The sequence below is a fragment of the Chaetodon trifascialis genome, chromosome 7, assembly GCF_039877785.1.
Source record: "Chaetodon trifascialis isolate fChaTrf1 chromosome 7, fChaTrf1.hap1, whole genome shotgun sequence".
Classification (NCBI taxonomy): domain Eukaryota; kingdom Metazoa; phylum Chordata; class Actinopteri; order Chaetodontiformes; family Chaetodontidae; genus Chaetodon; species Chaetodon trifascialis.
In genome coordinates this window covers 6515486-6530962 of record NC_092062.1, presented here as the reverse complement: position 1 = coordinate 6530962, position 15477 = coordinate 6515486, and the positions used below count along the sequence as shown (strand labels likewise).

General features: G+C 40.5%; 1 protein-coding gene across 1 annotated transcript; it reads right to left on the bottom strand.

Moving 5' to 3' along the window:
• Nucleotides 1-5598: 5598 nt before the first annotated feature.
• Nucleotides 5599-8268, bottom strand: mc2r (melanocortin 2 receptor). Its single transcript, XM_070966796.1, has 2 exons — nucleotides 7916-8268; nucleotides 5599-6157 (listed from the first exon to the last, which is right to left on the bottom strand). The coding sequence occupies exons 1-2, from the start codon at nucleotides 8266-8268 to the stop codon at nucleotides 5599-5601; spliced, it is 912 nt and encodes a 303-aa protein (XP_070822897.1).
• Nucleotides 8269-15477: the final 7209 nt, after the last annotated feature.

Here is a 15477-nt window from a genome sequence, read left to right as displayed (position 1 = left end):
TTTATGTCATGAAGACATGCTTGTAGTCTAGTTAACTGACTGGTTTCTTCCGGTTTCATTGATAAATATAGCTGGGTATCATCTGCATAGCAATGAAAATTTATTAAGTGCTTCCTGATAATCTTACCTAAAGGAAGCATATATAAGGTGAATAGAATTGGTCCAAGCACAGAACCCTGCGGAACTCCATAGCTGACTTTAGTGAGCACAGAGGAGTCGTCATTAACGCGTACAAACTGAGAGCGATCTGACAGGTAGGATTTAAACCAGCTTAGCGCAGTTCCCTTAATGCCAATGAAATGTTCCAGTGTCTGCAATAGGATGCCATGGTCAATGGTGTCAAATGCAGCACTAAGATCCAATAAGACTAGTACAGAGACAAATCCTTTATCAGATGCAATTAGAAGGTCATTTGTAACTTTAACCAGTGCTGTCTCTGTGCTATGATGCACTCTAAATCCTGACTGGAAATCCTCGAATAAACTATTATTGTTTAGAAAGTCGCACAGCTGATTGGCAACTGCTTTCTCAAGAGTTTTTGAGAGAAAGGGAAGGTTGGATATCGGTCTATAGTTGGCTAAAACCCCTGGATCAAGAGTAGGCTTTTTCAGTAGCGGTTTTATCACAGCTACTTTAAAGGACTGTGGTACGTAGCCTGTTGATAAAGAGAGATTGATCATGTCTAAAACTGAAGAGTCAATTAGAGGTAATACTTCTTTAAACAGCTTAGTCGGGATAGGATCTAAAATACAGGTAGATGATTTTGATGATGAAATTATTGAAATTAGTTGGTGAAGGTCAACAGATGTAAAACAGTCTAAAACTGCGACAGACTGAGTAACAGTTTCTACGATTTCTGCGTTTGAAGACAAAACAGTACCTGTTAACGGCAGGAGTCGATGAATTCTGTCTCTAATAGTTAGAATTTTATCATTAAAGAAGCTCATGAAGTCATTACTGTTCAGAGCTAAAGGAATACATGGTTCAACAGAATTATGGCTCTCTGTCAGCCTGGCTACAGTGCTGAAGAGAAACCTGGGATTGTTCTTATTTTCCTCTATTAGTGCAGAGTAATAGGCTGCCCTGGCACTGCGGAGGGCTTTCCTGTATATTTTAAGACTGTCTTGCCAGGCGGACCGAAATTCTTCCAAATTGGTAGAACGCCATTTCCTTTCTATTTTCCGTAAAGTTTGCTTTAATTTGCGGGTTTGAGGAGTATACCATGGAGCTAACCTCCTCTGTTTAATTTTCTTCTTTTTTAGGGGAGCAACAGAGTCAAGTGTCATACGCAACGATCCTGTAGCACTATCAACCAGGAAGTCAATCTGGGAGGGACTAACGTTAGCATAGGGATCCTCTGTTGTATTGAGACATGGCATTGAATTAAATACTGATGGGATCATATCCTTAAATTTAGCTACAGCACTATCAGACAGGAGTCTGGTATAAGAATTTTTGCCTACTGGCTGGTAGTCTGGTAATATGAATTCGAAAGTTATTAAATGATGGTCTGATAAAAGAGGATTCTGTGAGGAGACTATTAAGTCTTCGATTTCAATGCCATATGTCAGAACAAGGTCGAGGGTGTGGTTAAAACAGTGAGTCGGTTCATGTACATTCTGGCGGAAGCCAACTGAGTCTAATACTGAGATAAACGCAGTGCTAAGGCTGTCATTATCAACGTCGACATGTACATTAAAGTCACCTACAATAATTACTTTATCTGCTTCAAGAACTAAACTTGATAAAAACTCTGAGAACTCAGCTATAAATTCGGAGTAAGGACCAGGAGAGCGGTATACTACAACAAATAAAAGTGGCTGCACTGTTTTCCATTTCTCATGAGAAAGAGTGAGAACAAGGCTTTCAAATGAGTTATAGTCGAGTTTAGGTTTAGGGTTGATCAAAAGGCTTGAGTCAAAAATGGCTGCAACTCCACCTCCTCTGCCGCTGCCACGAGGAATGTGGGTATTAATATGGCTCGGAGGAGTAGCTTCATTTAGGCTCACATACTCTTCAGGACACAGCCAGGTTTCAGTCAGACAAAATAAATCAACATTATGGTCTGATATTAACTCATTTACTAGAACAGCTTTAGAGGACAGAGATCTGATGTTAAGGAGTCCACATTTAATTCTCCTATCTTGTTGTACTATTGCAGAGGTTGTTCTAATTTTAATTAGATTCTTATGTTTAACTCCTCTGTACTTTTGGTTTACTTAGTTTACGTGGTCGGGGGGCAGACACAGTCTCTATGGAGTGTTGGGTGGGTAACTGCTCTAATGGAGGCGCAGAGAAGCGTGTAGGACTGCAGCTCTGCCTCCTGGTCTCAACTCTGAGTTGTCAGGGGTTAGGTTCATAAATAAAATCGGTCAGATTTCTAGAGATGAGAGCTGCTCCCTCCAAAGTGGGATGGATGCCGTCTCTCCTAATCAGACCAGGTCTTCCCCAGAAAGTCTGCCAATTATCAATGAAGCCCACACCGTTTGCTGGACACCACCTCGACAGCCAGCGATTGAACGATGACATGCGGCTAAACATATCATCACTGGTCAGATTTGGCAGGGGTCCAGAGAAAACTACGGAGTCCGACATCGTTTTAGCATATGTACACACCGATTCCACATTAATTTTAGTGACCTCCGATTGGCGTAACCGGGTGTCATTACCGCCGACGTGAATAACAATCTTACGGTATTTACGCTTATCCTTAGCCAGCAGTTTCAAATTTGATTCGACGTCGCCCGCTCTGGCCCCCGGCAGGCATTTGACCAGACTTCTGTAGCCTGCTTCTCATCTCTGCTTGAGGCTAGCAGCTCCAGGTTACATTAGCAGCTACTACTGCCACACAGTCGAGTAACATTGTGGGTTATATAAGCACTGGGTTTTGACAAGGAAAATGAATACTTGGAATAAAAATAACAATATCTCTGGTTCTGCTGCATTGATTTTACTGTCCATCTTGAGTTTGATAATTGAGGAGTATGCTTACTTCTTTAACTATACATTAATAGTTTAGTCTCCACCTCATTGTCAATACATTTGACATTTGACATTTTACTATAGTAATCTGTTGTTGTGTAAAATGTCGAGTTTTCAAGGAAGATCATGTGGAGTCAGTCAGAGATGATTCAGCTCTGATCTGTTTAGTGAATATGATTTTTCTACAAGTGCACAGGAAGTAGGCCACAAAGTACATAAACGTAAGAGACAAACTCGCAAGAAAAGCAGCAGTATTAGAACAAATATATACATATATATATCATTGTCTCATTATCTCATTGTCTCATTGTCTCATTATCTAACCTGAAGCAGCATACCCTCATCAACACAGCCCGCTGCATTTTGTTTAACACAAGGCTGTTTTGAGTCTAAAAGCCCATTTAGTTGTTTGTATAAATTGCTAAAATAACAGGTTTATTCAACTAAACTGGTGGCAGTTTCAAATTATCCTCCTTTCACTTCAGGAACAAAAACAGAAGAAGTTTGGCATTATTTGTGACACATTAGCTAAGGAGGAGGTGGCATGTTCAGTGCGGTCGAGTTTCTGCTGTTTCCCATTTTCTACCAGCAGTCAACGTTGGTCACTTTTAACCATGACCACAGTCTGTTCTTAAAATTAAGTTAGTCTTTGAGTCTGAACTTAACCCAAATTGAGGCAGATATTACTGTACTGCCAATAAGAGAATCAGATCAAAAATGCTCTCACATGTCATTTTGAAAGACAATGACAAACTTCTTTGCCATTTAATACAGAGGACATTGCAGTCATCTACATGAGTGCATTGTTAAAAAGCAAGTGTATATAAACACTCCAAACAAGCAAGTACCACAGAGGCAATCATATGTTTAATGAAACAAAGGAAAGGGAGCGCAAAACCAATTTCACACTCTGTCAAAGGGTTTTAAACTAATATTCAATCCAACTACATAAAGTTAGGATTCACTTTTGAGCAGATCATGTTCCTCATAATATACCTAATTGACAGACTGTCCCTTTGGTGGAATATGTGTTTACACCTCTTGAAACCTCAGAAACCAAAAGCTAACATATCCGAGGCCTTAGATGATTTGTCTAAGCAGCTTCCTCAACTCTGCTAGTGCTCAGTGGCATAGCTGCTCTACTACAGTGTGCCCCCTATGATCTTTTCAGACCGCCTCCATGGCCCGGGGTCTGTGTTACGTGATAGAAATATGCTCTACGGTTACACTTGAAATGTAAAAATGAATGTACAAATAGCTTCACAGTGTTGTTCTTCTCTGTGTGTTAGGGGCACCTACCTCCCTACAACAACAATGATTGGTCTGTCTCCCTCAAAACATTTGTTACACAGTTATGTTTATTGCAAAAAAGAACAAGCTATTTGTATTATTTGTACAATCAGACTAACTGTAAGATATTTTCTGCACACAGACTGTAAAATAAGAGATCTTTTTGGAGCAAACATCAACAGAGTAATTATTCAGTGTTAAAAGGATGTTTCTTCTGAACTGTGTTGTAATAGCCTTGCTGTAGCTTCCGTTAATGTTTAATATAAGTGCTTTGCAATTATGGAGAAGAGCACATCAATATGCATTCAAATGTACACCATGCTCCTACATAGACAAAAGCTTTTATTAAGACCCAATGATATAAGGGTTTTTTTTGCTTTTCTTCATAGGTTTATTTAATTAAGAAAAACAGTAGTACCATTTTGCTTCTTGTGCATTCACCTCCAGCATGACATATCTGTGATTCATTGTTATTGTTGATTGTGAAATGCTCAGTTCTTGTCCCCACAGAAACAGCAGCAAAAACATTGATTGTGATATGACACTGGGCAAAGCTAAAGCCCATGTGCTAACTGCATGCTCAGGCTTACGTTTATGTACAGTGAGACATATTAATAGCTGTTGGGACGTCTTTCATGTTTATGTTCAAGTGATGGCATGCAAAAACATGAAGGTGAGCTTCGACTGAAATGCCTTATGTCACTGTTGTCCATGTTGAATAAAAATAATCCTTTATTTATGGTTCTGAATAAAAGCAAAAGGTAAAATGGTGAGCTGGTTTCATATTATTGTTTGCATCAGTAACTGTTTTAACACCGTGGTCCTGTGAGTGATGGGAATCCTGTGCCCTTTGAGAAAAACAGGTTCTGGTAAGTATGTGTGTCATGTGAATGTGATTCAGATGCGTCCTTATAAAACAGGATTAAGGAGATTGACACTAGGAGTGAAAACACATTACATCCAAGTCCTCAGGGAAAAGGAGGTTGGAGGAGGGATGGATAGTTAAATAGCCAGCAAGGCAGAGAGAAAATGGACAGATGGCAGTTTTAATAAAAAAAAAACAAAAAACACATAAATGCTGAGATTTGCAGAGTTGCATGCAAACACACATGAGCAGTCACATGTCCATTCAAACACAAAGGAGATGACATGATGCAGAGGCCCTTGGCCACCCACAGCTTTTCAGAGGCAGAGTATCTCTATATTGTTACCTCTGAGGTGTAAATCTATGTACCCCCCAAATGTAAAGCACACTGCAGATAAAGAGCAACTGCATGCTTCTGTAACTAAACAAAGGCTAAAATAAAAAGTTCAAATACATTTTCTCTATGAGCACAGCCTACAATCAGAACAAAGCAGCATCCTACTGAAGGTGTGTCTGAGCTCAGCACTGCGCAAGGCATAGATGGCCGGGTCGATGAGGGCGTGGCTCATCATCAGCACCATGTGCAGCTGGAATAGTGATCGGTAACATTCACAGTATGGGTTCATGGGACACACCATAATGATGATGAGGTGGACGAAAAATGGCGCCCAACACACCATGAACACACCAAACAGAATGGTGAGAGTCAGGGCCCCTCTCATACTGTTGCCCCGCCACCGCTGATGCTGATCCCTGCCCCTACTGCTAGTGGGCAGAGCAGCGATCTTCCTGGCATGGATGCGAGCCAACATGAACATGTAGACATAGAGGAAGCAGATGATCACCAGGGAGACGATGAAGAAGACAATGAAGCAGATCATGATGAACTTGTAGGCGAAGAACCTCACCATGAGCACAGCTGACAACCCACATGTTGTCCAAATGACACCCAAGATGGCCCCTGTGCGCTGCATTGTCATGATGTTATGGTATCGCAGTGCATGGAAGATGGTGATGTAACTGAAAGTGAAAACAAATTATTTTATCATTTGCTCAAATTATCTTTAGTCCTCTCCATTTCATTTAGATGCTTGAAACCTTTAAATTTTTCAATCACTTGTGGGCAGCGGAAGCAAGTTTTGAATAAAACATTGACAAGTCATCTTCTAAAGGTCCAGTGTGTAGGATTTAGGGGAATTTATTGGCACAAATGTAAGATAGTGTTATAAGTTATGATTATATTCATGTACAATTACCTGAAATAAGTATCATTGTGTTTTCAGTACCTTAGAATGAGCTCTTCATTGCTAAAGAGGAAGGGGGTCCTCTCCTAGAGAATCTGTCATGCTGCACCACCTTGTTTCTACAGTAGCCCAGAACACACAAGCCAAATACTGACTTTAGAGAGAGCCTTTCACGAGGGGCATGCAGTTGGGTGCAATCTGCAACCTCACCACTAGATGTCGCTAAATACTACACACTGCTCCTTTAAGTCGATATGGCGAGCTTGTTAGCAATGCTTATCTGCACATGCAACAGACACTAGGCAATGCTTCCAATATTCACAGTCGTTTTTGCTCTGTTTTTGGTCTCTACCGAGTCCTGAGGGAAATATCTGGCTCTTTAACAGCTAAATGCTCCACTGTGTTCATCAGCTAGTCCCCAACTGTGTCTGTCTGTGTCTGTCCTGCTGGGCAGGAAGTGCACAGAGGGTTTTTAGATCTTTTTCCTTGAAAACAGCTGCTTTACCATCAATTCCAGTGACATCCATTACACATTGTCATTTGATCAGAAAAAAAATAAATAAATAAATAAATAAATAAAATACTCATTATAAATCTCATAAAGTCAAGCAGAGCTGCAGATTCGGGTGTCAGTTTCTAGTCCTCTAGGTTCATCACTACAAGGGACCCCTTTCACGTTGACACACTGTTTTCAGGATTAATTAGTATGTGAAATGTGACAAACCCAGAGAATGATCTCCTGACTCCGCAGTTCATCTCAGCTCAATGACGTTAGAACTAGAAGCTGAACTAGAGTCTGTCCAGGCCATCTGTAATACATGACCCTAGATTTTAAGTTTTACATTTCAGCTGTCAAAGGCCTATATCCCCAGGCTTAAAATGTCAAAGCTTCCCAAGAGCATTTGAACACTCCTGCATGTGATGGATTACAGGCATGCTTTGAGTCACTACATGTTGACATACCGCACTGGCATGATCTGATCTGAGTAGCTGGCTGGAAGGTGTGAAAAACGTGGTGAACAGTAACATGACAGTAATGTACAGTGTGCATGACTTGAGGTAAAACATTCAGCACTGCTTTATATAAGCTGTGAATGTATGAATTAGAGCCCAGAGAAAAGTTCACACTCTTTCAAATCCTCCCTGGAGTACTAGTTAGTGAGACCTGATGCTTTGAATTTAAATATGAGAAGATGCTAATTGGTTATAAGGCCCACAATCCACAGAGAAAGAGTTCAAAACGGCCAGCAGTAAACAGATTACTTAAATCACTTAACTCTGTTCTACAATCTATAGTATGTCAGCCATGGCTCGGGTTTCCTTTACAGTCACTGAAGCCGGTTTGTCTTTGAAATGGAACAAAATAGCTTTCAGCATTGTGATGCCTTTGAAATGGGGATTCTGTGGATTAGTGGGCTAGGGTGGAAAATATTCATACCATCGCAGATTCAACTCTATCCTTCACTCTCTTAAATATATGGTTTAAAAGTATTTTAAACATTTCTGTGTGCAAATCCAAGCCCTGCATACATACCGGTCCACTGCAATAGCCAGGAAACTGGAAATGGAGCCCACAAATGACATACACAGCAGGGAGTCCATCACGTCATCCAGCTTCCTCTCTGAGGAACCTTTCTTCTCCAGCTGTCCCACATCAGCAAACCCAATCATCACATTCTCGCAGGTTTTGGATAGGCTGGCGATGGTGTTGAAGCCTGCCAGGCTGCAGATGAAGCAGTACATGGGCAGGTGTAGGTTCCTGTTCCGTATGACGGCCACCACAACAAGCAGGTTCTCAGCCAGGCTCACTACACCGATGGCAAAGAAGAGAGGGATGGGGACCTTCACCTCAGGGCAGTCCGACTGGTTCACCATGGTAGCATTCATAATTAGCCAAGATAGCGTTCTGTCAAGATTAAACATCTGATTAACATGGAAACTATAGCTACCTAGACATTAATGTTAATGTTAAGTACTCAAGGTGTTGAGACTCACATGGGATTTTTAGTGTTATCTTTGGTATTGGACCATATTAAAGTGATGCTGTTTGTGTTAAGGTTAGCTTCAGTTAGGCTAGCACAGTGTTTCAGTTTTTCATTCTTGCCTTAGTCTTCTTCTCTGTGCACGGTGTAGAGGAGTGTATTGGAGTGTAGGAGGAGTGTATTGTCTGACAATGACCAGCCGTTCAGTCTGGCCTCAGCTGATACAGCGTGACTGCTTCCTCAACAAAGAAATCCCTCGAGCGAAGGTCAAATTGAAGGGAAACCAACAGGCAAAAGGCTGCTCCCTGCATACGGTTTGTCACAAAATGGCCTTTTCACATATGTCCTGTTTTCAGCGTGCGGGAGGGGGTTGGTGGACTTCATGATTTACAGCCATGCAGGCACATCTGGAACTTGCAAGCAATTTTTCTGTAAGTGTTTTTGTCAGACAGAGGATGTTTGTCCAGGGCTTCCAGACACTCAATTATTGCCAAAGCGATTTACAAGAAATTGCAGCGCATTGATCCAGATTGTTGGTAATGTGTCCATCCAATCCTGTCTATTTTCACTTTGAGCAGGATAAGAATGTTTGCTTGATGTGTCACCTGTGGAAAGACAAGCTATTCAAATCCGTAACTATAGTCCTCCTGCTTCTGCTGAATGTGTTGCATGGACTCAGTCACCTTCCTTCCAATGTTTCAAGTGTTGAATCCTGTATGATTCATGTACCATTTGGAGTTCATCATTTCCAGCACAATTTTCTCTTTGATGAGTCATGAGACCTTTCATTCAAGGTCTACCAGCTCATCTAATATTTTGCCCTTCAACTTCAAAATAGTTAGATCAACCATTATCATACAATAGTGTTCTTACAGTTATGAAAGCACTTTAGAAAAAAATTCTGATCATAATTAAATGAAGGAAATACTCTGATCTGGGCTTTGAGTTTAAATTCCTGCCAAGCTGCGGACTGAAGATGATTGTAATTATTATACCAAGTTTTTATTCAAAACCCTCTGATCGCTCTTTTTCTTGTCGGCCCCAAAGTGGATCCCAAATACTGTCAAATAGACCCTCTTCACAGCAGATATTTTGGCATGTTAGCAGGAAAAGAAAAGTTGTGATAATTCTGACATTGAAAACGACTGCATTCCATTTAGGTGAGTGCGTTCCAGGGTCCTTGTGTTGTGCATTAAGCATCTCACCCTGAGACCAAGATGCTGCTGCTTAGTGGGCTTATATAGAAGGATGGGTTTATATCGAAAACAATGGTCGCAGATATCACCAAATGTATCACAATTTATCCTGTTACAGCAGTCCATTTAATATATATCAAGACGTTCTCAGTCTGGAAAGCAGTTGACAGAACAACCGACCAACACTGCAATCCCCCTGCCGCCAGCTTTAATAAAATTTAGACTTTTTTGTAATTTAAGATGCAAAAGCACTGCATGTTCCTCAGCTTCCCCCTCACTTTCACTTAAGAAAGAGTCCACCTGATCCATGAGCTGCAGCCACAGGTCCAACCTACTTCTCAGCTTTTTAGTACAACATTAAAAATAACAAGTAATAATAACCCCAATAACAACAGTCTGGGCAGACAAACCTGGGAAAAGGCATGTTCATATTGTCATCTGTGCTGTTCACAGTCAGGGATTTATTGACCAGTTAATGACAGAGCATGCGATTATCTCCACAGGTGGTGTTCAGGAAATCATTTCATTGTGTTTGGTGTGGCTCTCTCTCTCTCTCTCTCTCTCTCTCTCTCTCTCTCTCTCTCTCTCTCTCTCTCTCTCTCTCTCTGTGTGTGTGTGTGTGTGTGTGTGTGTGTGTGTGTGTGTGTGTGTGTGTGTGTGTGTGTGTGTGTGTGTGTGTGTGCACACATGTGTTCTTCTGTTAAAGGGAAGTACATATAAGAAGAGCCCAAAGTGTGATATGTTGCCAGTTTTTACTTTTTTCATGGTCCTGGTGCTTCTGTTTGGGGTGCTGGTAAATAAAAAAGGTACCAATTTACATCAATCTCCAGCAAATGAATGAGTCTATGTAATTTCCCCATAAATGCAACTGTGTGTGTGTGTGTGTGTGTGTGTGTGTGTGTGTGTGTGTTATATATATTATTCAGATGTCATCAGACTTAAGGACAAATTATCGATTAAATGACAAAATAAAGTTGATTTACACTCATCAAGCATTTTCAATCCCATTGTAAAGATAAAGAGCATCTCTATGGCGCCATTCCTGTTTTTTAAGGCAGTTAACACTGGAAAAAAACCACATGCATTTCTCACACATTCACCTCTAATCTGTCTCTTACCACATTTGCATTCTGTGTGTATCCTTTGCTGCTGCATTGGCGCATTTTGCCTCAGGAATCATTAAAGTTTCATCTTTATCCCCTCATTGACTCATGTCTGTTTTGTTCAAAAATCAACACTAAACTCTTCAACCTTAAAAGGGAGCAGAAAAGCTACAAATTCTCGAAACAAAGAAGCTTCACACGTGCCAAACTCCTCCTACAAAGTTTGAGCACACTATTGTCTAAAACATCATTGTATGCTTTAACACTGAGAATTCCCTTCAAAGGAAACAAAGGCAGAGGTATGCTTGATATGAACTAGCTCATATGACATGTCCTCTAACTAAGACTGTCTTTATAGCTGTTCAGAATGAGAGTTGTTCAAACTGGGTTTACAGCCCACACATTTGCAAGTCTCTTCTCAAAAGCACTCATTGTGTTGTACTCGATTGTTGACATGACACTCATTGGAAGGGGTTGTGAGAAATGTCCAATGATCCAACAAACTTTCTCTTTGAAGCACTTTGAAGCCTTTAGTTTGCCACTCATCTTGGCCTGTCTTGCACTTGCTGGATGAGGTTGAGGACAAGGCTCTGTCCAGGGCAGTCAAGTTCTTCTACACCAAACTGGGAAATTCATGCCTTTATGGACCTGGCTTTGTGCACAGAGGCACTGTCATGTTGAAACAGGAGAGGAGAAGGCCTTGCCAAACTGATGCCACAAAGTTAGAAAAACTCATTGTCTAAAATATTATTTTATGCTCTGACTTCTAAGTGCTTCCAAAGCATTACGTTGTCCCTTCACTGGAACTGAGCCCATACCATTCAATTCAGTCCAATTTGATTTGTATAACATCAAAGCACAACAGACATTGTCTCAGGACACTTCCATATAGAGCAGGTCAGGACCATTTTCTTAATCTACAGAGACCCAACAGTTCTCCCTTGATGAAGAACTTGGTAACATTAGTGAAAACTTCCTTCAGCCGTGAAACACACCAAGCCAAAAGTAGTATGTGCACAAAAGTGTCCTTGCCCAATTGGGTGTGTAGACAAATTTGGCCAGATAGTGTAAGTCTCCCTGCTTTATAACATCGGCCTACTGGGTCACAGCTTGTAGCAAATAATCAGGCATGATATAAGAAAGAAATACACATCACATGAAACGCATCAACAGCTCAAACAAGGATTCACCATCAGAGCTACTTATGCACACATTTTCTTTGCACTCTGGCCTTTTCTCTCTCTGCCCTCCTCCTTCCCAATACTAAAACTCACACACATCTTATTGCATTGCCTCCCTCCTTACGTTATCTTGTGCATCTTTTTTCATGTCCTGAAGATCAAACAGCTGGCTTTGCAAATGCTGACAAAGGGTCTCTATACAGCTGTAGCACCTACGTCATATCACTAAATGTCATTAGCTAGAAAGAGAAAGAATGTTTGTGCATATATCGCACAAGGCATACAGCTGGAGACAACGAATGTGTCACTGATGGAGGTTTTTGGACGAAATATGATTGTAAACTTCATAGAAATGGGGTGGAGGATACGAAAAAGTCTATTTTGCTCCCATTTTCTATTTTGTTGCCATTTCATGACGAAGGAAGAACCATCACTCAACAGTGAGCTCCCATTGAAAGGTGATCAAAGAGATATGATTCAGCCTGAAGTGCACAAAGTGGGAGCAGGAATGGTAATGAATGGAGATCTAGTTACATCTAGACAGTGTCAGCCTATCCACCTCTGCATGCTGTCTCTTCATTATACAGCAGCCTCACATCTAAGTGGTTCTTTCAGCTTGTATTTTAAGGTAAAAGGTTTCTCAGCAATACATTCTCCTATGTAACCTTTATTGGTTTGTTCCTCTCTTCCAGGTAAGCCATGGTCAGACATATTAATCTGAACAACTTTATTATGTAGCTACAATATACTTTAAAATCTCTGTCACTGTCTGGATGCTTACAGTTATGTGAGCATCCACTTACAGTAATGTACTCCTATATTCTGTATTCAAATATAGATTCACTTTTAGTTTGAGTGTCGCTGCCTTGATAAGATATTGTACATGTAAAAGCTTGATTTAAAGAATAATATAAAAGCCTTACTTGTTCCTCACTCCGCTGGGTTAAACAACCGTCTTGTTCAAAAGCCTTTTAGAAGATGATTTGTCTTTTTTTTTTTGGTCATCATTTTGCTCCAGCATATCAACAAAACGCACTGATTTAAGAGATGAGGTGAACCTATATTCAAGAGGATTTATGCAGTGGGTTGAGTGTAGCAACAAGGAGCACTGTTGTTATAACCTTGAAGGGCTGCCTCACCAAGGCTGTGACGCATGTTATTTCATCCATTTTTGTGTTTTTCTGTTTCATCAGTAGGTCCATTTCTGATATCAGCACAAGGACGGTCAGTGCACTGACACACTCTTTTCCTTTTTTTTCTTTCTGTCTGTCAGACAAATTTCTCATTTAGTTACATTTTAATAATAACACCTGGTAATATTACAAGCTTATTGGTCCAAATGTGGAAAATAAGATCCAACATCTAATAATCTAACCATCTAATCCATTTAACAATTTCGCTTCTGCTGCAGAATAGTTGCACGTGGATTGTGGCCATAAATTTAAATGTGGTATGCATACCGTGTGTGTGTGTGTGTGTGTGTGTGTGTGTGTGTGTGTGTGTGTGTGTGTGTGTGTGTGTGTGTGTGTAATAAGATTAAGAATATGATTGTACTGTTACTGTTACTGATATATCGCAAAAAATAATCCTTCTTTTAAGCTAACATAAAGCTAACTAACTGTCCTGATACTAAATAAGATAACTTAGATCAGATAGAGTCAAAAAGATGAACATTTTTATTAAATCAATATAATGTATCAGTAAGATGCTGAAAATGGTATTTGTTTTATTGTGTTAAGTAGTCCTAAATGATCTACTTTAAAGTCTTGAAGCCATTTCATGGCACCAACGTGACTTACTGTATCTTCCAGTATTGTAGAAGCATGTAAAACTGCATATGTAAATAAATGTGACTCAGTATAACTGTAATAAAAACAGAATTGTGAAGACTGACAGAACTATACGACTTGATCTTGTAACTTGAGTTTTTATGTCTTTTTTGCTCATCAAGTCCTCACAAACCAAACTGCTACTGGCAGCCACACTGATGCATCGTTCCAATGAAAAGCAGTGGCCATTGTACTGTGTGTAGGCTACATATCTGAGATTTCCCGCTCCTGGATGCTATCCACTACTGGCCCAGTGATGCTTTCTAATGAACCTTGACAATCTAACAAGCTCAGCCAACCCCAGCCTCATCCTAAAATCCTTTTGTCTTGTAACATAAAAATTGAAACAGAGGTTACTGTTTGAAAAGATGAACAAGTAAGCAGCCAGACAGACAGAGTGATGTTAAAATAACAGTCTGATCTCACACTTTTCCTGGTCATACTTTTAAGACTACTGCAGAATATAGTAGTGTTACACGTGATCGCATTTTATTTTCATGTGTTCCAATGTTACATGGATCATCAACTAGGGAGGATGTTGACTTATTGCCTGAAACATGCAGCTGTAATCTCTTTTAGCATAATATTGTGTATGTGCACAGTGCCGTTGCTCGGGTCTCTTGGGGCTCCAAGCAAGAAATCCCTGGAGCCCCCACCCCACGCGTCGCAAAAATTTGGTTTTTGCACACAATGCGCAGTTCAATTCAATTCAATTCAATTCAGTTCAATTCAATTCAATTCAATTCAATTCAATTCAATTCAATTCAATTCAATTCAATTCAATTCAATTCAATTCAATTCAATTCAATTCAATTCAATATTCCTTTATTAGTCCAACGAGGGGAAATTCGAAATTCCAGGACATTTGAGATGAATACTGAAAAAATAGATTAGTGGTTCTCAAAGTGAGGTCCAGGAACCAATAGAGGTCCCTGAAAGCCCAGGCCTATCAATAATCGTTGTTGTAAATAAGTGGCCAGGGACCCCCTAATGGCCGGGGCTCCAAGCAACTGCCTGGCTTGCCTGTCTGCAAGCCCCGCCCCTGTATGCAGGGCCGTCGCAGGGGGGGTGTCAGGCCCTGTGCGAACTTGAAAAGCGAGGCCCTGCTCTTTGACATGGATGCGCAATTGTGCATGAATAGCAGTCACACGGACACAGCTATTCTAGTTCTACTGCAGACATAATCCCGGTGCAATATGTTTTTACCAAGTAGAATAATACAGCATAATCATACACAGTCTCAGCTATGACTTTTTGCTATTTATCGGGGGGGGGGATCAACTGTGCAACGAGTGGCTTTACATCAAGTCAGCTCAGTCACTTTATTTTTGGCATCTTGACATTTTAAGTGATTTCATTTTAAGTAGATTAGGACACTTTTCATTCATAATATACGTTCATGTTCATTATAACTATACACAACATATTTACTGTGCTGTAACTCTAACAAAAAAGACGGACTCACCATGCAAACATTGCGCAGAAACTGATCATGTCAGAGTCACTTTCCTTGCCTTCTTGCCCTCAAACTCAGCAATAAGATCTTTATAATCCAGTCTGGATGCAATGTCCTTTTCAACTGATAGCAGGGCAAGTCTGCACAGTCTGTCCTGTGACATGGAGGTGCGCAAATAGTTTTTAATTAGTTTCAGAAAGCTTTGCTCGTGCGATGCCACTGTTACTGGAAAAGTCAAAAGGATCCTGAGCGCAATCTCACAGTTAGGGAAAGTTCCTTCAATCCCTCTGAGGTATCGAAGTGTTTCAAGTGCTGTAGTTGTTCCCTTTGGGATTATCTCTCAAAGTAT